The sequence below is a fragment of the Anomalospiza imberbis genome, chromosome 12 (assembly GCF_031753505.1).
Source record: "Anomalospiza imberbis isolate Cuckoo-Finch-1a 21T00152 chromosome 12, ASM3175350v1, whole genome shotgun sequence".
Lineage (NCBI taxonomy): Eukaryota > Metazoa > Chordata > Aves > Passeriformes > Viduidae > Anomalospiza > Anomalospiza imberbis.
The window spans coordinates 10,474,350-10,498,328 of record NC_089692.1 but is presented as its reverse complement, the minus strand read 5'-3'; the positions used below and the strand labels follow the sequence as shown (position 1 = coordinate 10,498,328).

Genomic DNA, 23,979 nt, shown 5'->3' with positions numbered 1-23,979 from the left:
TGAACAGTTCCAACACCCATTTCCACATAATTGAGCTCTAGCATGCATATAATTTTCCAAAAGATTATTAGTCACTTGATCTGTGATACACACACTCTCTATGATTCTGGACAGTATTTGAAGTTCTGCACCTGCTTTAAGCAAAATCTCTATAAAACTCCTGAATGAAATCCCAGCCCCTGCTGTTGTTAATAGCAATGGTCTCACAGATATCCATGAATTTCTTCATGTTAGGAAACTCGATGGAAATATTAATAAAATTGTCAAATTCCAATGAAAATTAAAAAACAAGGCTAATCCCTGAATCCTACTGCCTGTTTTGAAGGTAAAAGGCTGAGCAGCAGATAGGGAGAGTAAAAAAGCATGGGAATTGCATCAACACAAATTCTCAAGCAAAGGCCCTGAATGGATTTATACATCTTAAACCTCATTATTATTCACTCTCAAGTCAATACTACTACTAAGACACCAAAGTACCCATTTTGTTTAATGAAACCCATGGTATTTCCACTGTACACTGTCCTTCAAAAATGTCTGAAGTGTTTTAAAATACTAAAGGCTAAAAAAAGACTAATTATTGCATTTATAGAAACTATTTAATAACTATCTTAGCAAAGAGGAAAAGACAGAGAAAGAAAGAAGTGGTCATCTGTGAGGAGCAGTAACCATACAGTATTCACACACTCCCTTCAGCCACAGCCACTCCTGTCTCCACATATAACTATTTGTCTTCAAGAATTCTTCTTAGCTTGTATAAGCATATTTTAACTGTTTGACTTGTTCTGCAAGTTGTTTTTAATTGCTTTAATGTGAAAAAACCCAGTAATAATAAATTTATCCTCCCGATCTCCCAACCGTGTTGACAGTTGCAGTAAGAGAAAGATCACATAAAAGTGCATTTTCACCAACCATGGACAAACCCTTGGAAATTGGCCATGTTGACACTAGAAGTGGAAGCTGACTAGAAGCATTACATTCATGCTTATAAATGGCCATAGCAAAATGACAATTATCATTCATTTCAATTCAGAGCCAAGCAGAGAAAAGAAAAATATCTAGCATATAACCTTTGTAAACCAGTAACATAATACATTCATGCATCTGTGGTATGATGCCAAGGTAAGTATTTTTCCTCAAATTTTACATCCCTGTGTGAATTTGGTGGGGATCATTCTATCATCTAAATTAATGCCATTATATTCAGATTTTCTAGAGACAGAACTGAGTTCTTCATTACCTCATATGATGCAGCACAGTGTAACAACCCCTGTGCTCCCACAGAACCTGGTGTTCCCTTGCCTATTCTGGAGGTGCATTTAGGGTAAATGGATTTGCACAGGTGGATGCTGAGTCTCAATGCAGTTTTTTTCCTGGGACACTTTACCCTTTAGCTCTGTTTGAATTTCTGTGGCATATTTCAGAGCTGTCCTAGATGAGTTCAGAGCACAATTCTATCACTTTTAAAGAGAACCTACACACCAGAGTCTTTGAATCTTGGTTTAGTCTAACATTTCTTTGCTATCTTTCTGAGGTAGGCTAAGCTAAGGAAATGCACATCCTCCTTATTCTCTAGACTCTGGATAACCCCATGAAACATTTTCTGAAAGACACAGTGACTCTGATGTGCTGCTGATTTTAAATGAAGACTGCATTCCTATGGTTATGGCAACCACACAAGTTTTCAAAAGGCACATTTATTTCAGATCTTATCTTGAAGAATGAACAGAATTTTGACTGACTCAAGGCTGTGCCAACAGCAGCTAGCACTGAGCATGGAGCTGAGCCCCTGGGGAGTGAAAGTCAAGCGGGTGGAACTCAAGGTGACTAAATGGCCACTCTGTACTGCCAGCCAGCACATCCCAAAAATAGGGCACTGCACTGGCTGGGGAAGGATCTTGTTACAGCAGACAGAAGATATTACCAGCACAGTGTATGTCAGCTACTATTTGTCCCTACCAAATAATACTTTGGGCCAAGCATTCAAAGACAGTTAAGGCCACCCTTGGTTTTGGGCCAGGAGGTTTAACCCCAGAAATCACTGCTTACAGACAATTTGTGGTGTAGAAGGTTGTCAAAACATTTCAATGTGCTTACAAATCAAATAAATTGCTTCATTTGCAACTACACTTTACTGTAAGTGCAGAAGCATAAGGCTACTGATTTTATACTGTACTTCCACAGTTGTGGAAGCAGAATTTCCTGTAGAAGAAACTTCATTTAAAACTTGCCCTTCCTTAAGGCAGGTGAAACAAAGAGTACAAAAGGCCAGTGATCATACACCTACTACCCTTCAGAAGCATAAAGAGACTCTTGTACACTAAAATACCCACTCCCCCGAAATATATATGTACAAATTACACATATACATGCACACACATATGTACATAAGCACTGTACATATATTTAGTCAGACAAGTTTAGCTAATATGATTTTGATTGCTTTTTCAAATGTTGATATCAGACAAGAAATTTAGTTTGGTTTCATCAGTTAGCATTTGGACTCACCTAGTCTGAAGGAGTGTATCTTCCATTCTTTACAAGGCACATTTTATTTTGATCCTGCATGTGCTAAATGCCAGCAGTCACCCTGTGAGGAATACTGCTGTGGTCCTTCTCTCTTATGCTGATGGCTTTTAAAGCTACACTCCACTCTGCTGTGGAAAAAGGTTTCATAGACCAAACGAGCTGCCTTTATCCAAACACTTACTATCACATAATAATCCATTTCTTATTTGAGATACCAATACACTAGAACAAAGTCTAAAAACATGGTCCTAATTCTGTGTAACCAAGATTGTGCTGCCTCAAGACTTTGCAAGTGCCAACAGATGTGAACTGGATGTAAAGGACATCCAGTGTGTGTGACAGCCCCCAGCTACCTGCTTTGTCAGGAGGACCCCAGGAGGAACTTTCAGGCCTTTGGGAAGCAGGGCCTCCAAAGGAGCACACAGAACACTGGCAGCCTTGATAGTCTCAAGGAGATAAGAAAAAACACCATTCATTTTAGACCTTTCTTCTTCTTCTCTGTCCTTCTCCCCCCACCCACAATGATGGCAAATTTACACTTTTTGCTTGCAAACACCATGTTTAGTACAATGTAAATCCAAATAGAAGTTTTCTAAATGTGCCAAACGTAAGAATGTCTCCATGTTTAACACTGCTGATTCTATTTCCAGCCATATTAAACTCCAATCTTAAAGACTTCGAGTTATTAGAAGCTTAATGTAATAATCAAAAAGAAACAATTATCATACAATTAGAAAGACATGTGTCAACTGTGGTTATACTTTTTAAGAAACTATTTGCTAATTAAATGCTATGCTTTGTTTTCAGACAATTCCCAGTAGATTACGCCTGTGTCCCTCAAATCCTGCCTTTATAAGTGCAATGCACAGCTTTTACATTTTATCACTCTTATATAACATTCAACAAGATTTTCTTTCAAAACCAACACTTTTTGGAATGGAATAAGAGCAACCTAAATAAAATGACACTACCTAAATAAAATGGATACCAAGGTTCACATTAACATGATAAACATTAGAAACAGATTTTGATTATTTCAGGAGTCTTAAAAGGTTTTTTTGAAGAGTGAGACATAAAATAAAAGAAATAAAAATATAAAATAACCCTTTTCTGTGCTATAAATCACTGAGCTGCTTTTCTCAAATCCATTAATAAAAACAGTGATTGTATTTCATGTTACAGTTATCTACAAAAGACCATTCTTAATTGCTCTTAAGGCATCATGTTTTATTTTAGCCAGGTTCACATTTTATTGTAGAAGACTAATGGGGCATAGACTCCTAGCAGAACTTATATGGACCAGTCAACTATAAAGAGGGTATAAAAATAGTTATGGAGGCAAAATAAAAATTAAAAACTACAGCTAAGCTTTCAGATTTACAGGTCTAATAAAATGTGTCATAAACATTTGCTTTCATTCCAAAGCTTTGTTGTAAGAACATGCAGAATCTTTTCCCATTTCAAAAGTGTATGTTCAAAAGTTAAATCTTTCTATTTCCATTTTTAGTTTATAGTCTTGTTTGGGTACATGTAATTTTTTAAAATTTACTCCTATTTCATTAAATATCCCTACTGATCAGAATGCAAGAGTGATAAGGAGAACCATTACAGGATAATAATAATAACTTAATGGCATTTCTTGTTAATGAGGTAATAACAAGAGGCCTTCAGGCTTTCTGCTTCAAAGTTTATTTAACCAAACTACTTTATTTTTATCTTATTAACCAAAACCCTCAAGTTGTCATTGTCCTAATAACAATTCTAATACCTACTGGATTCATTTATTATTTTATTCCTTAACTAATTTAATAAGCTAGACCTAAGAACTTTAAAAACCTCATGGTATTAGACTGAGATGAACTTGTCTGGATGCAACACTGAGTTTGCTCTGATTTGAGACCACAGATGTTGCTCTGCTATTTGCAGCAAGATCTCCCAGGAAAGACTGAGATCCTAATCCTCTGCCCTATGTTATTATTTTATAGATCAAAGAAATTAGCACTTGTATCCTTATAAATTCTAGCTGATTTATGCCCTCCTGCCTACTTACTTTTGCTTATTATTTGCAGCTGGATACCATTCCATTCTTTTTCCAGACTTAACTGTATTGATGCAGATGAGCTGCAGCTCAATTACAAATCTCTTGATATGTGGGATATGACTAAAAAAACCCAGTATTCTTAAAAGAAAAAAAATCTAGTTGAACTTTACTGTCACAATGGAAAGCAATCTGAATAGTCAGAACTACCCCAGACTTGTGGGGCTGGCTTTCTTTATATATTTCCTAATTTTTTAATCTAAGCTTGTCATGTTTAAGGTCTATACTTAATTCCAGTGCTGGTTTGTTTTCATGGTAAAGCCAATCTTCAAATGGCTCACACATCTTACCTGCCCAAGAGCTGCAGAAAGAACACTGCTGCCTGCCATGACAACAACAAATAAGGCAGGCACTATAATAATTTATCTTTTTTTAACCTACAAGAGTAAATTACTGCATATGAATATTTTGGAACAATCTGGTGGCAAAGAGGCAAAAAGATCTGACTGAAAGCCTAATGCTAACGAGGTGCACAGACACCCAATGGGCTTTGTTCAAGTTTAGCTATAAACTCATTCTAGCCATGGAAGCCCCATCCCTTGTTCACAGAGTGGGCAGCTCTTAAGGACAATGCCACAATACTCAAGTTTCATGTACTATCCTGGCAGGCTGCATTCTGCTAAATATAACAAATTTTCAGGCTGAAGAAGCTATGAAAATCTGTATCACACAAATAGAGTGTAGTTTCTCTAATTGTTCTGCTCCTTTTCTGGCTGTACTAGAATTAACCAAAGCAAATTATTCATGTGGAAATATTCTCATTTCCTAGGTTAACAGCAAGTCCTCCACAGAGAAAACTGCTTCATTATGCACATAGGCAAACTGACGTGTGCAAAACTGTATGTGCAATAGATAGCTCTATTTCCCCCAGATATCAGCAGCTAACAGGTTTAGTTTTAATTCCCTGTCATACTCGTCTGCCACAAACACTTTTAAATAGAAGAATCTTGAACTGGCTCAGGTTTGTTCCCAGCAGGCATACTTGTAAAGATAAAAAGACTAAGAATTTTTCCCCCTGCTTACTCCCTATTTTGGTAGTTTCTAACAAGAAGGGCCAAGGAAGGAATGGAATGTTTAGCTCAGCACCACAGTCTGATCTTGCAGAAAAAACCAAAAAGAGCAGTTAAGCAAAGTAACTCTTTTCCTATTTCTGGGTTTAAATTTCCATGCCTGGTTGTCTTTAATGTCTGGTTCTCAAAGTTTGCCTGCTCCTAATCCGTCTTGCTAAAAAATTTGTTTTGTTTTTTTTTTTCATCCTACAGCTTCTGGCAGCAAGTGGTATGGAAATGTTCAGTAGCCCATCTGAACTCTGTTTCAGAACAAAACAATTTCAGTTTCTAAGTGTCTGAATTACTTTAGCTAAAGCTGAGGATTTACCTATTGAAGCTTGAGCAGCTCCCTTTCAACTCTGAATGAAGTAAGAATTACGAGACTGGAGTTATTCAATGAGAGCTATCTGTCCTGGCACTTAATCAAAGGGATTAGGATTTGGAAAGAAAAGCCTACAGGTGATCCTCCAGGAAGCATACCAAGCAGTTATCAAAAACATACAAGTTCAAAGCAGCTCAATTTTCATATGTTAAAAGTATTTGGATGAAGCCTCAGGCTTGTTTCTAGGTAAAGAATTGTGTTAAAGCTGTTTGTACTTGCATACTTAGTAGACAAGGGAATGAAATAGCATGTGGTGAAGCAGTACTAGGTCCATCTAACCCTGATGTAAAACAATAAATCAATCTTGTTCTGTTAGTGGAACACGATCTGATACTGAGTCCAAGTTTCAGTGCTCTTTTCCCACTCTGGCAGTTGTAACAGACACTCATCTAGCTCTTCAGCAAAGGAAGTTGTCACAGTATAAAAGGAAAGATGTTACACGCCACATCAAGTGCTTTAATAATTTTTATTAATCATGTAACTGTGTTCTCACACTCCACTCAATACAGTGAACTTAAAACATATTCAGTATCTTTTTAAGACTATTTTAAAAATTCTAATAATCAGAGATCTGTCTTAGTCAACTTGAGGTGTCAGTAACCACAGCTAACATTAATTCACAACTACAATGATTTTTATTTACCACAAGCACCACATCACACCGACATAAAAGGGCAGGTTAGGGACATTTTCTGTCTCATCGCCAAAAGAGGGAACGCTTGAGTAGCATGGCTGGACCAGCTGTGGATCCAGGATAAAGTACTTTGAGGTTCTAAGCCTCCCCCACCACATCTTTGAGATGGCTTTCCTTGCCAAGCACAGGCAGTTACTTTTCACATGGAATAAATGGAGGCATGGCTGTCCAGAAGGAGACTGAAATAGAAAGAACCCCCTGTACATACTAAGTTTCTACCGAAACTCTCCATAAATCAGGCAGGCAGTCACCATGTGAGTTAACACTGAATCATTCTCTGCAGAGTTTACCCAGTCTGCAAATACCATGAGAGGTGCAGAGAGCAGAGTTATCCCCAGCAGCAGCAGCTGAGGGTCCTTGGCACCAGCGGTCTGGAAACCGAGACAGTTCCTACAGTACTGAGAGCATGGCTTTGGGCCACAAAAAATTCTTACAACTCAAGAGGTTTTAAAAATGCATATATACATCTCCCTAGGTAGATATTTATACATCTGTATATATACATCTCTCTATGTATATTTATACATATATATATTTCTATAAATCATTAACTCAACTCGAGGGCAAGTGCTTCACAGCCCAGTCCACAGGGAAGGAGAATGGCACTTAAAGGGAAAAAATTATTTCCATGCAGAAAGAAAGAGAAAGAGGAAATATGTAGAGCATCCCCACTTCCAGTCTTTACCTGACAAAACTTACAAAACTTCTTTGTGTTTCTTTTCTGTTTATAGTACCATCCTATCTATATACCATATGTATAATCACAGCATATTCTGAGTTGGAATGTACCCACAAGGATCTTTGAGTCCAACTCTTAACTGCATAACAGACAACCAAGTAACTGAAATGTGCATGTAGGAAGTAAAGATTTCTGCATCCATCAATTTCTCTGGCAAACTCATGAAGAGAAGTTAAGAGTATCTAACTGGGCCAGCTCAGTTAACACACAAGCAAAAGATAAAAATTCCATAAAATGACAAAATGTAGGAGTTACACAGTGTACGTAGAAAAAATATTTTTTAAGTGTATGTTTACTCTATATGCTCAAAATTATCTGATTTGTCAATATTTAAAAAACTACTTCGTAATAATTTTTACCCAAGACTTGGATTGTGGACTTCTCATGAAGTCCCAGGCTTAGTTAATTCAAACCAATAAGGGAAAACAAACTAAGTCTTTGGAGAACGTTAGTTTGAGTGAATCATTACAGATTGTTCAGAATAAATGCATTATTCACTCCTGAAATACAAATGTTGTAGCAAACAGAAACTGTAGCAGAAATACCAGCCACAACTGAGAAACAGAACCTTAATATTGACTCTCTGTGGCTTCCTATCAGATTTTATTGGTAATTTGCAAATTACCTGCTTAAACACTCTTCACAGACAATCTTGAAGTCCTTACTTGGGCCAAATTCACACTTCAGAGCAACAAGATTTAGTCTAAAAGCGCTTAATAATGAGGAACTAGAATAAATTTAAATTTATATTCTGATTCTGTCTCCATAGAGTGTCACATGTTTATTTTCATAACTGTAGAATCAGGGCCTTAAATGTTCACAGGTAAAATGTAAGAAGAAAAATGTGCAACAGTTTTCACAATTATTCTTTAAAAAGGCAGAATTATTGAACAGGAACAGATATTGAAATAATAAAAGTCTGCTAAATATATCCTTGCTCCAAGTAAAAGACACATGGTTTATTTTGAACTTATGCTTATATAAGTGAAACTAAGGGAGTAAGAAGTCTTCCCTTACTAGCACAGGCTTCAAGGCATTGCATTATGAAAAAGCTGTGTGCTAGCCTAAAGAACAAACATAATACTTAATATTTTTATCCTGCTGATAGAAAAAAGAGCATTCTGAATAAATTCCAAAGTCTTTAAAGATCCTAGTTATTTTAGGGAATTGCCAGATACTCTAATTCATTCCTATATTTCACTTGGGATTTACACCTGCACCAATAGATACTACTCACAATCCTGACATTGAGAGGATTGCTAGACACCACAAAAACAAAGAACAGTAATCAGCTATGAAGAATCTAGAGACAAAAAAAAAAAAAAAAAAGACAGGACAAATAGGGCAGGAGGAATTCCGTGTTATGATTACAGCAGTACAGAGACGTTAAGTACCTTCTGTAAGTACCTATAAAAAAGCAGAGAGAAAGCTGGAATTGAATCCGTATCTCTTATCTCTCTTTCCATAGCATAGAAAACAACCCTATCAAAATCAACAGTAGCTGAGGGCACTCAGCACTTTGTAAGATCAGCTAGCAAGAAGTGCATCTTTCTTTAAAATAAAGCTATTGGAAGCCAAGTATCGGTGTCATTCATAACTGTGTAGCCTCACAATGATCCTTATTTCAGTGGAGATCCTTGGAGTGGAATTTGACTCTGGAAAGAGTCAGTTATTGAAACTGATAAGTTTGGTAAGGAATTTTAACTAACTTCAATGGAGTTCCTTTGGATTTACACCAGCATAACAGTGTACTTGTCCTCGTACAGCTGTACCAGTTAGCTCTCATAAAAATAGAAAGGGTTGTTACCATCACAGCATAAACACTGGAATACATCTTATGTACACTACTTAAAAAGAAAAAAAAAAAGATATATTGCATGATTGCTACAATTCTATTTTTATGTCTTTTTGCCAAAAGAAAATATGGTTTTAATATAAGTTTACATCTGCGTGGTATTACATGCATGTAAAACAGATGTAACCCAATTACATTTTCATTTAAATTGCTAAATAGCTACTTAAGTAAAAAGCTAAAATAACATACAAACAACAGTTACTATAATAACAAGTGTTCTTAGAATTAAATGAAAGGGATCAAAGCTACAGCACACAAAATTTGAGCTGGTCTTTGAAAAAGATACAGTGACATAACAGCACTGTATTGATTTACTCAGTAATTTAATGTCTCTACAACTCAGCCAGAAGACACATCTCAGTTTAGCAGAGACACATGGAGGAAAATTCAGGGAGTTTATATAGAGACTTTGGGTCTAATAAAGATTAGACATACTCTACTTGAGTTTATGTAGCAAAATCCCAAAATGGAAATTAGAATACCAAAGCAATGCATTCAACTTGATTATAGTTTTAGGCAGACCTGTCTGAACTGGCTGAACTCAGAAATCATATCCTAACATTTAACCTGAGTGTGCTTTTAAAATTTTTTTTTAGCAGAGAATTGCAGTCTTCAGAATAGATACCATATTTACTACTATTTCTATGTACACAAATATAAAATTGGTAGACATAATTCTGAGTGACAAATAATAATAATAATAATATGGTGAGTACAGTGGAAAGACTAGAATCAACTCTCCTTGATTATTTAATAAAGGGAAAAAAATCTCATTTTCATTCAAATTTATTTACCAGAAAGGGCTAAAATTTCAAAGCCTGGATACAAAAGGGTGCCTTGTATTGGTACAGCACATTTAAGCATATGTGAGATAGTCTGGAAAAGGAAATACAAATACAGCATTCTGTATTCCTACTGTCACTCTCAAGGACTTAAGACAGTGGTAATGTTTTGTATTAAAATATTTGCATTGCATGCAAATACCTGTGACTTCTATTGGGGTACCACTTGAGGGGAAATGCAGTCATATATTTTTATCTGCAATAAAACCTATCTTTTAATTACCTGATTTGTTCACACTTTTATAGAGTTTGCCATCTGCATGCTTTTCCATCCAAGGTACTTGTACAGACTTGTGCAGGTGGATAACAAGATTATGAAGTTTATATCTACTGCCATGAATCAGCCCTTATGTAGGTTTTGTGTGTACATCTACTCTTTGCTAGAGACTATTCTTTGTATCCTATTACATGTCTATGTACTTGTTAGGCTGCATATGACTAATGAAAGTGCAACAAGCTGATAAGCAGAGCTCGCTAGGAACATGCAAAAGCAGGCCTTTTTTTTTTTCCCTAACAAATTATTTTTCTATTAAAGAAGCAGTTAAGAATAGTAATAAAAACATAAAATTACAGAATGCTTTGGGTTAGAAGTGACTTTAAGGATCACCTTGTTGCAACCCCCTGCACCCTTCCACTATCCCAGGTTGCTCAAAGCTCCACCAACCTGGCCTTGAGCACCTCCATGGACTTCACTGGGAATCTGTTCCAGTGCCTCATCCCCTTCACAGGGAAGAATCTCTTCCCAACATCTCATCTAAACACCCCGATGTCACCTGGGAAGTGCTTTTGTCTGTGAGCTTGCTCTGCTGACACCGCAAGCAGCAGCAATCTAACCAGACTGACTTGGGGTGGCTGCTCCCTGCTAAACCACCCTCCTGTCCTCTTTGGTATTTTAGTCTTGAACTAGAGCAAACTCCAAGGAGTAACACAACTGAACATGGCTCTCATCTGCCAGCAGTTTGAGTGCAGGACAAGGTAAGTAAAAGCACAAGGTATTCAACCCTCCCGCTTACCCAAAACCATGTAATTTGCAAGAAAAACTTGGGGGCTGTTAAAATGATAAGAGACACAGCTGAAACAACTTCAGTTCCAAGGTCAACAGAAGTTCAGATTGCTGAGCATTTAATTACAGGTACTCATTATGTGTTGAGCTCAGGACCTTCAAGTGAAATTCCCATTTAGGTTCCTTGAAATCTGTATTCTTTCATTCTATTTTATTACTAGTCTACTCTTCTCTTGCTTTTATGCATCCAGAAATGACTACCAGAAGTTTAATATTTACAGGCAATTACATAATGAATAATAAACATTTTGATTCTGTACAAAAATGTGACCTTGAAACCAAAAGTTGAAACCAAACATGTGCTTTGAGGCACAAACCAATTTTGGGGGAATATGCAATGCCAGGAAGCAGGTCTGAGTACTCTCTGTTGCTGCTGTTTATCAGAAGGAAGTAAGACTACTGCAAAGTCCTATTATTTATTATCAGAGTGTCTTAAAAAGATAGATCTAATAACATCACCAGTATTACATGCAAGCAGTTTTTTGTAGCAAAGGTTTGGTCTCCTCCTGCATCCTTTATGCTACCTAGAACAAAGAGAAGTCAGAGTGATGACAGCAGGCTGCAGAAATTCCTGGCTTCCAAGGACCTCTCCTTTTGTGCACTGAGGCTGAGCACATATAGGCTGAAGTACATTTTTGCATGTTTCAGTAAGAGATTTAGATCATCTGGAAAAAGACACATTTATCTTGCAAAATCACAGCTTATTCTTTGCTCATTTTAAAGAAATTATCTTCATTAGAAGAAACATGAATTAACTTGCCAGGCAGAAGTTGTTCTGGTGTTCTTTTCTGTGTGGTCTGATAGAATAAATCAACTTTATAAAAACTTCCATTTTCACATAACATGAGGCCCTGCATTATTATTTATAGAAAACTTGTGATCTGAATGAAAAAAAAGAACCGTGTGTTTCTTCCATTGGAAAAAAATCAACAGTAGTTACTTTATCTGAAAGTGAAAGGTTCAATGTATGCAGTCACAGACATTAGAACACTGACACTTCTAAAGGAAGATTCAGCCTCTGACCCTATTTTGAAGTGCCAATACCACTTTAATGCTTGCTTTTTAAAATATTTATTTCCTTCATAGATATTTTATGTGAAGATCTCAGTCCCTCAGCAGCAAACATTCTTATTTTCACATTAGCAGAAGCCCAAGACTAACATGCTTTAAGAAAGCATGAAAGACTTTCCTTCTTGGAAATCAGATTGTCTTCTCCTGTCTTAAATGCATAAAATCACGTCTGCATTAGGTAATGGACAGATGTAGAATCATAAATATGAAAAAGCAGATTCTTCAGCAAAAAGCTGACAAAAAACATTTTTTTATTCTTGTCTCTGGGAGGGAAATATCCTTTGTTTTGAACTGTATTTATGCTGTGAGATAATTTACATCACTTTCCAAATTAGCTCTATTTCCTCTATGAATATATAGTTCTGCAACTTCTTTTGGAGGGTGCCATGTAGAATGCTGATTATCAGAAAGTAAAGAAATTATTAATCAGTGAAGAATTATTTTAAATTATTTTTTCACTTTCCAAGTGAGTTTCACATTTCAAGTGAATTTCTGCCCCTCACAAACTATAATTACATTTCTGAATGCTAGCAGAGCTGAAGCCAACAGTTCTTCATAGAACTCTGGTAACCTTGCATCAGTAAGTGCCAGGCATGGTGGAGCTGCTGGGCTTTTTCTCTAGAACCTTCTACATAATTAAAATCAATACTGCCTGACAGGATAAATAACAACCAGATAAACACTGACACAAGCTGCCTTTCATAAGTCAAGGCACCCTCAAGATATGTATATGCTTCTGTTAATTAATGGTCAGTATATGCCAATAGTGTGTCCTTTTGATCAAATTTATGTCAACTAACAATTATATGAACTTTGCTGGCACGTTCAAGTCCTTTCTTTCCCCCATCTCAATTTCTTTTTTCTTTCAGTCATCTTTTCACTCCTTATCAGCAAAATCCTCCCAAAACATTAAGTTTTATTACCATGAGTGAAAAAGGTATTTTAGGTCTCAATTTCCTTTTCAATGTTTACTTCCATTTTTATTCCTCTTATACGCACTGAATATCCATTTATTACCTTTGTTTCAAGTTTCTATCAACTTTCTTTCTGATCACTTCTACTTGGATCACCTTTTGTTCACAGAAATCACTTCCACTAAAGGTGTAATAATTGCTTTGAAAATTTTTAGAGCCTTTACTGTTTCCATGAACCTTTAGTCTCTTTTATTGCTCTTAACCTTGCTGGGCCCAAAATCCTAAAACTGTGTTGTGTCTAAGCATTTAAGATTCATTTGATATTCTCTTCCACAGTTTGATATTGTCATCTAGAAGGTCCTTGTCCTCCCCTGTTCCATTCTTGGTGCATTCATCTCCTCAAGTGACCAGTTCCTTCATATGGAACGTATTAAACTTTTGCTTTCCAACATAATAAACACTTTGCTGTACATTGATTTGACCCCACTGTCAAACTCACATCATGCCCCTGGTAACTCTACAAATTTCTTATCAACTTAAAAACTTCAAATGACTGATCCATCTTCTACAATCCCTTAAGTCCCTGTTTTTCCATGTTGGGTTAGGTAATTGAGAAAATTACTTCAAGACACACAATAAAATTTAGAAATATTAAATGTTTCACATGTAATGTTCACTAGTAATTTATTTTGGAGCATACTTATGCAATTATGAGCTGATCTAGCTGTTTCTAAGAAAATTAAGAAATTTGTCTCCCTTCTTGGTGAAATTCAATATTGCAAGAGATACTTGTACTCTTGTTCACAAGACATAAGATGTCCACTGCCTCTATCTTTCCTGTCCTTGCTCTATACGATGTTTTATTTTGATATCATGTAAGTCAGTCTGATAAAGTAAAACATGTGACTTTTTACCAAACTGAGAGAAACTTACCCTATACACTTCTATCCTGCACAGAAAGTGGCTGCACTCGGGATAATAGGCCTCCAGAGAAATGCCAGACCCAGGTCAAGGAAGACATAATACCATCTTTCTCAAATTTTCTCTGTTGTATGAGATTAAGTACCAAACCAAATTTACCTATTTTCATTTGGATTTCTGGAATCTGTGGAGATGGAAAAGGAATCCCAGGAATTGTTTCTTTGACAATTTGCATGTTACATCAAACAAGCAGGTGCTTCTTTTTCCCCAAGCACAGCATAATGGAGAAGATGATCAAATCCAAATCTTGTTAAATTTAGGATTCACTCATATACATAAATTTCACTTGATTATTTATATATAAATCTGTTGAAACAAACCTCCCCCTAAAAGGCTAAAAGAAATGTTATTTTATTAAGTAGCATATGGAAATAAGCCTAGTAATTCAAAGACATAAAATGAAGAGAGTAGCAGGGATAAAATGAAAATAATATAAGTATAGAGAGATCCTTCTGGGACCCTTAAAGTTTTATGAGAATAGCCCTAACGAAAGATCTCTGAAAGTGTAAATGTAAATTAATTGAAGAAATTGAACCTTTACCTGCATAAATTTGTTAAATGTAACAATTAAAATCTATTTAAATGTTAATGAACTAAAATTTAAAATGTGCCTCTCATTAACAGCAATGAAACTCTTTACAGTTTAATCAGTATTAATGAAAAAAAAATGTTAACGTTACAAAACCTGGCGCATTAGAAGCTGTTGGGGAACAGGATTTTTTTTTTAAATTAAGTTTTCAATAGTCACACAGATTACAGAATTTAACAAGTAACTCTTAAGGAGCTGAAGAAGAAAGATTGAATTAAGCCATTTACACTACATAAAATACATGTGTCATATTTGCATATCATCAGCAGGAAACTCACTGCACCCAAAATTGCTAAGCAGGAATCATCTATGGGAACAAAACAAGTAAAAGGTAGAATAGCTGGATCTGTATACAGCATACATTTGTCTAATGTTATGCCATTAAGGACCATGAAAAATATTTCATCTTCACACGAAGCAAAGTGATTACCCAAAAATTTAGTAACTGACTACATATGGCAGTCAGAGCAAATAAGAAAGCAATAATGAATGTTAACACATTTCCATGCTTTGCAGATGACTAACATTTTAAATATGTAATTTTTTTTAATTATTGAAAGAAAATCTTTAGTAACTAAAATTTAACAACAGTTGCTATCTTAATAAAAGACTGCTTTGTGACAGAAAAATACAGAACTGGTGCACAGAAGTTTTTGGAAGTCACTATAAAATTTTTGATTGCTGATGGTCTGGCACTAAAATGAAATGATAGTCACAGTATGCAAACAAGCATCCTGAATGAAATATTAATATAAATTTCTATATAATTCTTCAGTGGCCTGTTTATAAGGAGGAGTCTTGTTAGAACAGCTCCTGAATTCATCATCTGCATTTCCTCTATATCCAAGGTATGCCAGACAGAATATAACCTCAGTTTAGAACAAATACTTGTGAAGTTTCTTTACATGTATCAACACCAGTATTCTGCCTAACAAAGAGATCATAAATGTCTTCATTCTTTTACCTAAGGGAGGTAAATAAACTCTGATCTGACTTCAGTTCCACCTTGTAGGCTTAATGACACAATTTTAGATCTGAATAGCAGATACTGGACTTGTACTGTGTTGTGAAAACAACAATTATTAATCCTGTGTCTGACATTTCACTTCACAAAAAATACACAGGCTCTTTTAGACAAATTAGAAGTAAAAAACACATTCAAAGTAGGAAGAAAAGTGAACTAATTTATAGGAATATGGTACAGTTTGGGTATGATTAGGTGGCAAAGCATGAAGAACTAAAGAGTTTTGGTCCCGGCCTCAAAGCAGATACAATACAATTAAGAAAGACAAAAAAACAATGATGCATGGAAGACTCTGTATGAAAAATTAATTAATTTCATGAATGAAAAAAAAGCCACAATCCAACCCAACACCAAATTTACCTAGAGAATTAAGGTTTTAAGTCTTGTCTTATTAAAGCAACAAGCTACCAAAAGGAGATAGAACTTTTGGTTTGGGGAGATTTTTGGTTTTGTGGAATTTTTGGTTTTCATGGTTTGTTTTGGGTTTTTTAGGGGGACAGAGCAGGGTGGCCTGTGGTTATAATCTTTAGTATGTAGAGCCATAGCTCAGAAGAGAATAGCAAGGCTGTTAAAAGTCCACATAAATTAAAATCTACTGCACAAATTCACTGAGAACAAGTATCTAAGCAGGACCATTAAAGATACCACCTTTGCGTCAGAAATTCTGTTAGCCACAAATTACTGGGGCTAGGTCAATATTCAGAGAGAAAATCACTTACTCCTTTTCTCTTTTCTCTTGCTGAGTGCTATTGTCCCTCGCTGTGTGGCACCGAGCTAGAAAGGGTTTTGGTCTGACTTGTCTTGGTGTTGCTCACCACAGGGGAAAGAGAGCAGCACAACAGATTGTTACAGAAACTTCACAGCATTCTTCTTCCCCTTCTTCTTACTGACAGACATATTCTTTACATTACTGTCTTAAAGCCACAAATGGAGACAATATTAAAACAACAAACAAGGATTCTACTTTAAAAATATTAATCTTGACTGGCATGAGTGTGATATTCAGAATAGAAGTACTTGGTATTCAGGCCATGCATGCACCACGATGCTCTGAAAGGAGGGACTGCTGGGAGCAGCTATGGACACTAATGAGCCACAGCTGAAGTGTAAAGATGCAGAATTGTTCCTGGGCAAATGTGTGCTGGGAAGGAAGTTCATACAATGAAAAAGGTTCCTTTCCTAAAGGGGGAGGTGGAGTCTCTAACTTGCAATTTATATGGAGGAAACATTCCCAAAATTAGTGTCTGGCTTATGTAAATCTCTCATTCTCAACCCATGGCTTTCCTTCCTCTCTACCACAAGACAGAGTTACCTGTAACAATTTATCTACAACTCAACTGCAGAATTGCTGAAGCCTTCCTTAAATCATACGTGCACAGGCTTAGATAAATAAACTATTTGATTTATTTGCCAATACTTATCAAAACTCTGTCATGAGGAAAAAGGACAGAGACTAGAAAATAAGAGCTTAAAGAACCTAAAAATTGTTCATAAGTTTTGCAACTGTTTGTAAGAAAGAATTTTTAATTCAGAATAAAGGACAAATGCTGTTCTTTTAATTATCAACATTTATCTCTGGGACAAGAACATCAGGTATATAATATAGAAGATTCTTCTAATATAGAGGACAGATGGCAAATTCACTCCTGGGACTTCCTTAGACTGACCCAGAAAAAAAAACAAACCAAAACAACCAACAACCCAAAACAAAACCAACACCAAAACCCCCATAATTTTAAAAGGCTTTGAATATTCCCAAAGGAATGACAGTCTGGATACAAGAAAGCTGAACTGTCTTGTTTGTGAAGCAAATGATAAAATATTTGAGGACTATACAGAAACTCCTAGGGATGCCAATTTACAAAATTCACTTTAAATAATCATGTTAAATAATACTTCCTTGCCATCTAAGAATAAAAATTTAGAATTCAAATTTCACTCAGTTATTTATACATAAATATTTTGAAACAAACCTTTTGGAAAACAATTATGTTAGCAGAATTTAAGATAGTACAACACATAAGTGCAGCCTGGAAGCTAGGAATGCTTAGGAAAGGTGTTGTTTTGCAATATAAACTAACAAAACCAAAGCAGATTGCACAATCCTTTAAAAAAGCAGTTCTGCCGAAAATCATACATGCATCCATGTATGCATGTGACTTTTCATAGGCATGTTGCATACTTCATTTACAGGATGTTAATTTCGTAAGCTGTGAATCCACATCTTCTCTTTGAGTGCTAATACTCTTTATGTCCTGCTGGGTAAACAGCCAGAACCAAACCAGTGTTCTGAACTGTCCCTGACAAGATTTAGCCTTCCTACTCTTGCTTTTCAGCACAGTAAAACCATTTACTTTCATAAATTTTAAATTTCTCATTAAACAATAAAAAACAAACAAATCAACAAACCAAACAAAAAACCCCAAACAAAAACAAAGGAGTCTGAATAAGAGAAGAAATACCGTATTAGCTTAAGGAAACTGGAAGCTGTCCTTTTTTCAAGGAAGTTAATTGAATATCCTGCAATTGCAGTGTAACGAGATTATTACTGAGGGTTTACACTTCCCTAAAAAGGTCTGGAATCTACTTGACTCAATCAGGCTCATCTCCATTTCTGGTGCTTTGGGCCACAAGTGATCATTTCTGCCTCTCTCGTTTTTCTTTACATTGGCTTAAAAGGCACAAAGTAGTAAGTTTCTTTTTTTTTTTTCCTTAACCTTTTATATGTAAAGAATGAAATAATGCAAATATTTTTCCTCCTTGATTTTAGACCAAAGTTTCAAAACAGCAGTATTTTATATTGCAAGAAGTGTCCTTTAAATAATTAAAGGATTTGGCTCCTTCCCCAAGTTAAAAAATATATAGAACAAGCACAGCCATCAATACAGGATTTTCCCCTCTCTGAATTAATCCAATTATTCAAATGTCAGTTATAACTGTCAGAGAGCAGTTCCTTGGGCTGGACCAAACTGTTAAAAATTAAAACTGTTTTACCTCGTTTAGTCTCTCTGCCTTTTTAATGTAAAATCCATGGTCTTGACAAAAAGTTGTGGGATTTGACACCCAATGCAACACAACCCTATTTCTGTCATACATGCATAATTCACTTTGGAAATTTGCACTTGCTTTAAAATATTACTAAAATATACATGCAACATATGCTAATTCAGCCGCACTGGCTTGCAAGCTCCAGCCACTAGGTTATATGTAAACTTTGCCAAGTGCATACACTGTACATAAAGGGATTATAAATGAAAGAAAAGATCACTGTCCCTAGCTCTCAGTTTCCAGCCTTGGCCAAACTGACAGCCCCAAATCCCAGCAACATCTAACATGCCCTTCCTGTGGAGAAGACAGCCTGTTCTCAGAGTCTTAATTACATCCCAGCTGACTGCCCAGCGTTGCCAAAATCAGGCAACAAACGATGCACCTTCACTTGCAATATGGTCTGCTAAACAGACTCCCAGTCACACAGAAAGAAACTTTCACAACGAGGAGAAATAAAGGGACAAGCGAGAGAGTGAGGGAGAGGGCAAGCAGCAATCCAGAGACAGCAAAAGCCTCCTCCCAGACTCCGGAGGGAGCGGCGAGCAGCAGCACATAACAAACACGGCGATCCCTGGCTCCCAGCAACCTCGCAGCCCAAGGTGCCTCATGCCAAGGACTGCTGTTCTCCAAGATGGGCCACTGTTCCTCAGACTCGCTAGATTAATGATTGCTAAGGAAGGCTAACCAACCCCTCACTGCTCAGGCCATTATAATTACAGAAGAACAGCATGCCGCATTCTGCAATCGCAAATGGTATCATATGTTTTCCTGGCCGGCTTGCACGAGGAGCTTTATTTACACAGACGAAGTGCGAGAGGACGCAGATTTAAAGCAGAAGTATTTTTAAATTAACAGAATTGTGTGTATTTGTGGATAACCACCAAGCAAAGTTGCACTGAGATCTGGTTTAGCTTGCAGAGCTATAAAGATCAAAGTCACTGAGGGAAAATGCTCACACCCATCCTTGCTGAGTCTCATGGTTATACAGAAAATACAGCACTGAAAAAGTCCCATTCCCTTAATGAAATGAATTTGACCTTACAGAAGTGCTAATAAAGCAGTTTCACTAAGACCACAAGACTGTTTTATAATCTGTAAAAAAGAAACTTCACTCTTACTAAATGAGCTAAAGAAATGTAGAGATTATTTCCTACTAATACAATGAATATTAATATAAAACCTACGTGAATTAGATTCCAAAAGATGGACTTAGTACTATTTCTCACCAAATTTTACTATATACAAATATATAATTACATTCTAGAAATAGGATAGTTGCACTATGATTTTTAATTAATGTATAGCTTACAATAGTAAAAGATATTTTTGGGCTACTCCAAGTACCAAGGAATCTATTCCACTGACAAAGCTTGGTAGTTCTATCTAATAAATGCACTTAATTTTGAAACTCATATCCTTCTCAAATACACATTTGATGAACCAGCACAATACGACATTTATTTAGTACAAAAGTTTAATACTCCTTCAATCTAATTCTCCATGTTTGAACATGTATGTGATGGACCATCTTTTTCCGGTATTTTTGTGAATTGTGTTTTTAAACCTATGAACCTGATTGTGGCAACCTTTCTAAAGGAAGATGGAGTGAAACAAACCCAAGAGGTCATCTTATACTGAGGTAGATGACCACTTACAGGACTGCAAAAAAATTGGCTTTTCAGTGCAATAAATATCTACAAAAACTTTTTACTTGACAGTTCTACACACACAAGGACAAGTATCCTTCAGTGGCCACACAAAGGACTATACCCTGCAGCCTTTATAGCAATGTAGGAAATTCACAGTGCTCCTGAACCTTGCATAAAGCAGAGCTTTCTTTTACAGAGCCTGTGACACAGAGTTTAAGAAATAACAGAGGGTGAGGCTTTGTGCTTGCTTTGGTTGGTTAGTTTGGTTTTAAATACAGGCCTTTAGGAACTGAGAGAAAAACCTGCTCTGTGCATATTTTTATGCTTAAAAGATACATTCCAACTACCTCAAGAATACTACTAATACAACAGACAATTATTAAAGTGAAACTGGTAAAAAACCAAACAACACATATACACCACACCCACCCAAAACAGTGAATAAACCACTACGTGCAAACTACCCTCCCAGAAGTGCACCTGGCACTGAAGGATGATTTTGCCACCTCACACTTAAATCTTGCCAATATACTATTGGACATATGTATCTTTTTTTTTTTTTTTAAAAGACATGGTGTCACATACTTTTAACTCCAGACCCACTGCTCTTTACACAACATGGTAAAATAATTCAGCACACACAATCTTATTAATCTTCTGAATGCCAAAATCCCAGGTTTTTTTTTTTTTTCCAGACTTCCCATAGCATAGAACACGAGCTGGTGAATGAGTCAGCCTCAGAGTAAGGTGCAGTGGAGGCTTGGAACTGAATATTATCCATCGATCAACAGCTCCCACTGTTCTCTGTGGCCCGCCAGGCTCAGGGGGAGCAGAGCACAAGCAGTGCTCCAAGTGGGATGCCATGGCTGCTTTCCTGAAAACTTCCATCCTGACAGCTGTGGAAGGCATTTTTATTGGATAGCTGCACAGGCAAGAACAGCGTGGGACTGCAATATATTGATACAGATTTTGTAAATGTGGAACGTGAGGGTAAAAAAGCATGTACATCAACCAAAGAGCTAATTGTCAAAGAATTTATCTTGTAGATTACAATATATTATAATGGTATGAGTAAAAGGTCTAAATAGGAAAAGGGGAGGCAAAGGAAGGATGTCATAGAAACATTATCACAACATAGTAATAAAATTAAGGAAATAAATGTAGATTTATAACTGGCAAGTAAGTGTTTGCACTATTCCATACTCCAACGGTAGTGAAATATTTCTTGTATTCAGAGAAGACTGCTTATTATATAGACATTTGGATAGATACTACATAGAAGTTTGCAGATACATATTTTATTTAGATTTGTAAATAAAGATGCACATATTTTAATCCATCTCTGGCTGTTGTCACTGATGTTTAGTATTTTGGTGCTGCAAATGCTGATTTGTTGAACATCCTATTTCTGTGAATAGCCCTCAAGGCCTGGCTACAAGATGTGCTTAAAACAGAGTAAATTCAAATCAAAATATATGGATTTTGCATCAACTAAAGAAAATAAAACAAGAATTTCTTTATATGAAAAATAAACACCACCATTGGCTGAAGATGCCACTAAACTTACTGCATTGTCCTTTTGCAGCCACACATCTCTCACCTGAAAACCAGTGTTTAGGTGGGCACAATGGGGACACCAAAGCTGCACTGGGGATGCAAATTCCCAGCATTAAAAGATGTGAGGAATTAAGAAATTATTATGACCAGGTGAAAGACTGTGAGACTTTCCTGGAGATGCCTGTCTCTTCTGTAGACTGTGGAGATAAGCACATAGCTTTTTGCTGAGTTACTCTCAAGTTCAGCATTAGTCTCTACAGCAAAAATATAACAGAAAAGATGAGCTGTATCCAAGCTTTTTCTGGCATGAACAGAATTGACATTAGAAATCCAAGCCTATATGACCAAATCCTCTTCCAAAAAGAAAACAGACTGTATTTTTATTGGCTGCTTGCGGTTAGTTGTAAAGGACAGAGGGCCGATAACACCTAGCAATCAGCAATGCTCTCTAGAAATCTATTTATACATGGTAGGAACAATATTTGTGAATGGAAAAACAATTAACAGTTCTTTAAAGCAAAATAAACAAAAAAAAAATGTGAACAAGGTAGTTCATGGTTATCCACTACTTCCAGGACTAAAGTAAATCACAACATTGTTCCAGCCAGCAGATGCAAGAAGCCATTAAAAGCAAGCTAAAAATTACTCTTTTATACAATAAAATTTATAGTAAAGCTTTCAGGTATTATTTAAAAATAACAAAATAATATTTCTATTACTGATCTATCTGGAAGGGAACACAGCTTGATCTTGTTTCAAAGAAACCTTTTTTAAGGAAATAAATGACATTTAGCCACCTATGATTGACCATTTCAATCATCACCCAAAGTCCTGAGCTCAGAAATTGCATCCACTGGTTTAGATCAACAAATTGCAGCCTCAGCATCTACTGGCATTATTATTTGCTTTTAGCAGAAGGAAGTTAATTAAACTATCTTCAGGGTGGAAAGACAGTGTTTAGGTGCTTTAAAGAAACATCTTCTTTCCAACCCAGCAAGAAAAACTATGCTGAAACATGAACGACCAAATCTCCTAGCATTTATACCTTTACTAGTACACTGTGCAGGAAAGTCAGAAAGGTTCAAAACATATCTCTCTGGCCTGGAAATAACGAGCACAACCAAGTGATGAAGACAGTGATGAACTTGTAAAAGGTCACTAGGCATCAAAAGCTTTATAAATTATCACCTGTACAAGATTTTGAAATGAACGACATAACTAAGTAATTGGAGAGTTCCTAAAGAGGAAGAAGGGAAAATTATTATTATTAATAATGATAGTATTTTGGCTTGCCCTTTTAGATGATAAACAGTAAAGATCCCATAGAAGATTCACAACACTGGAAATACAGACCTAAAAGTATGCAACAGAAGGTAGTGCAGAGCCTTGAGCTGACACGACAAATTTGTGAAGCCATGGCAGCAGCTCTGCCTGTAGCTTGTATGAAGTACATACCCTCCTAGATCTCTGCCCAGTTTGGGAATGAGAGAAGACTGAAATGACTGCAGATCCCACATACTTTTGCAGAAAGAACTGGACACTAAAGTTGGGTTTTTACCTTCCAGCAGAAAGAAATCATAGGAAGGAAGTAGTACAGAAAGGCTGCTGAAGCAAAGCATTCCAATTGGAAACAGAAAAGAACTTTAAAGGTGTGACGCTAATTAGCAATTTACTCCATTTCCAGAGAAATGGTAGATTCCCATTTCCCACTATCCTCAAACCAATGGACGCCATTCTGAAAAATGCATTTAAACCCCAAGATAAACCACTGGGCTCAATACAGGGACAGCCAAGGTAAACACAACTCCTTAAAATATACAGGAGCTCAAACCAGATGGTCTAAATGTCCCTTCTGTGACAGAAAAAGAACATTGAACAAATAGAGAAGATGAAAAATA

At 36.3% G+C, this 23,979-nt stretch overlaps 1 protein-coding gene across 9 annotated transcripts in view; it reads right to left on the bottom strand.

Annotated features, from left to right (window-relative positions):
* FTO (FTO alpha-ketoglutarate dependent dioxygenase) overlaps positions 1 to 23,979 on the bottom strand; it is a 223,642-nt gene that overhangs the window by 79,091 nt on the left and 120,572 nt on the right. Inside the window, exon 9 of one of the 9 annotated variants that reach the window (XM_068202716.1) lies at positions 2,506 to 2,654. The exons of 7 other annotated variants lie outside the window; for them this stretch is intronic. In XM_068202716.1, the coding sequence (XP_068058817.1) occupies positions 2,549 to 2,654 (106 nt within the window). In that variant the 3' untranslated portion in view covers positions 2,506 to 2,548. The remainder of the gene's footprint in view (positions 1 to 2,505; positions 2,655 to 23,979) is intronic. One more of the 9 variants, XM_068202717.1, reaches the window with a different exon arrangement.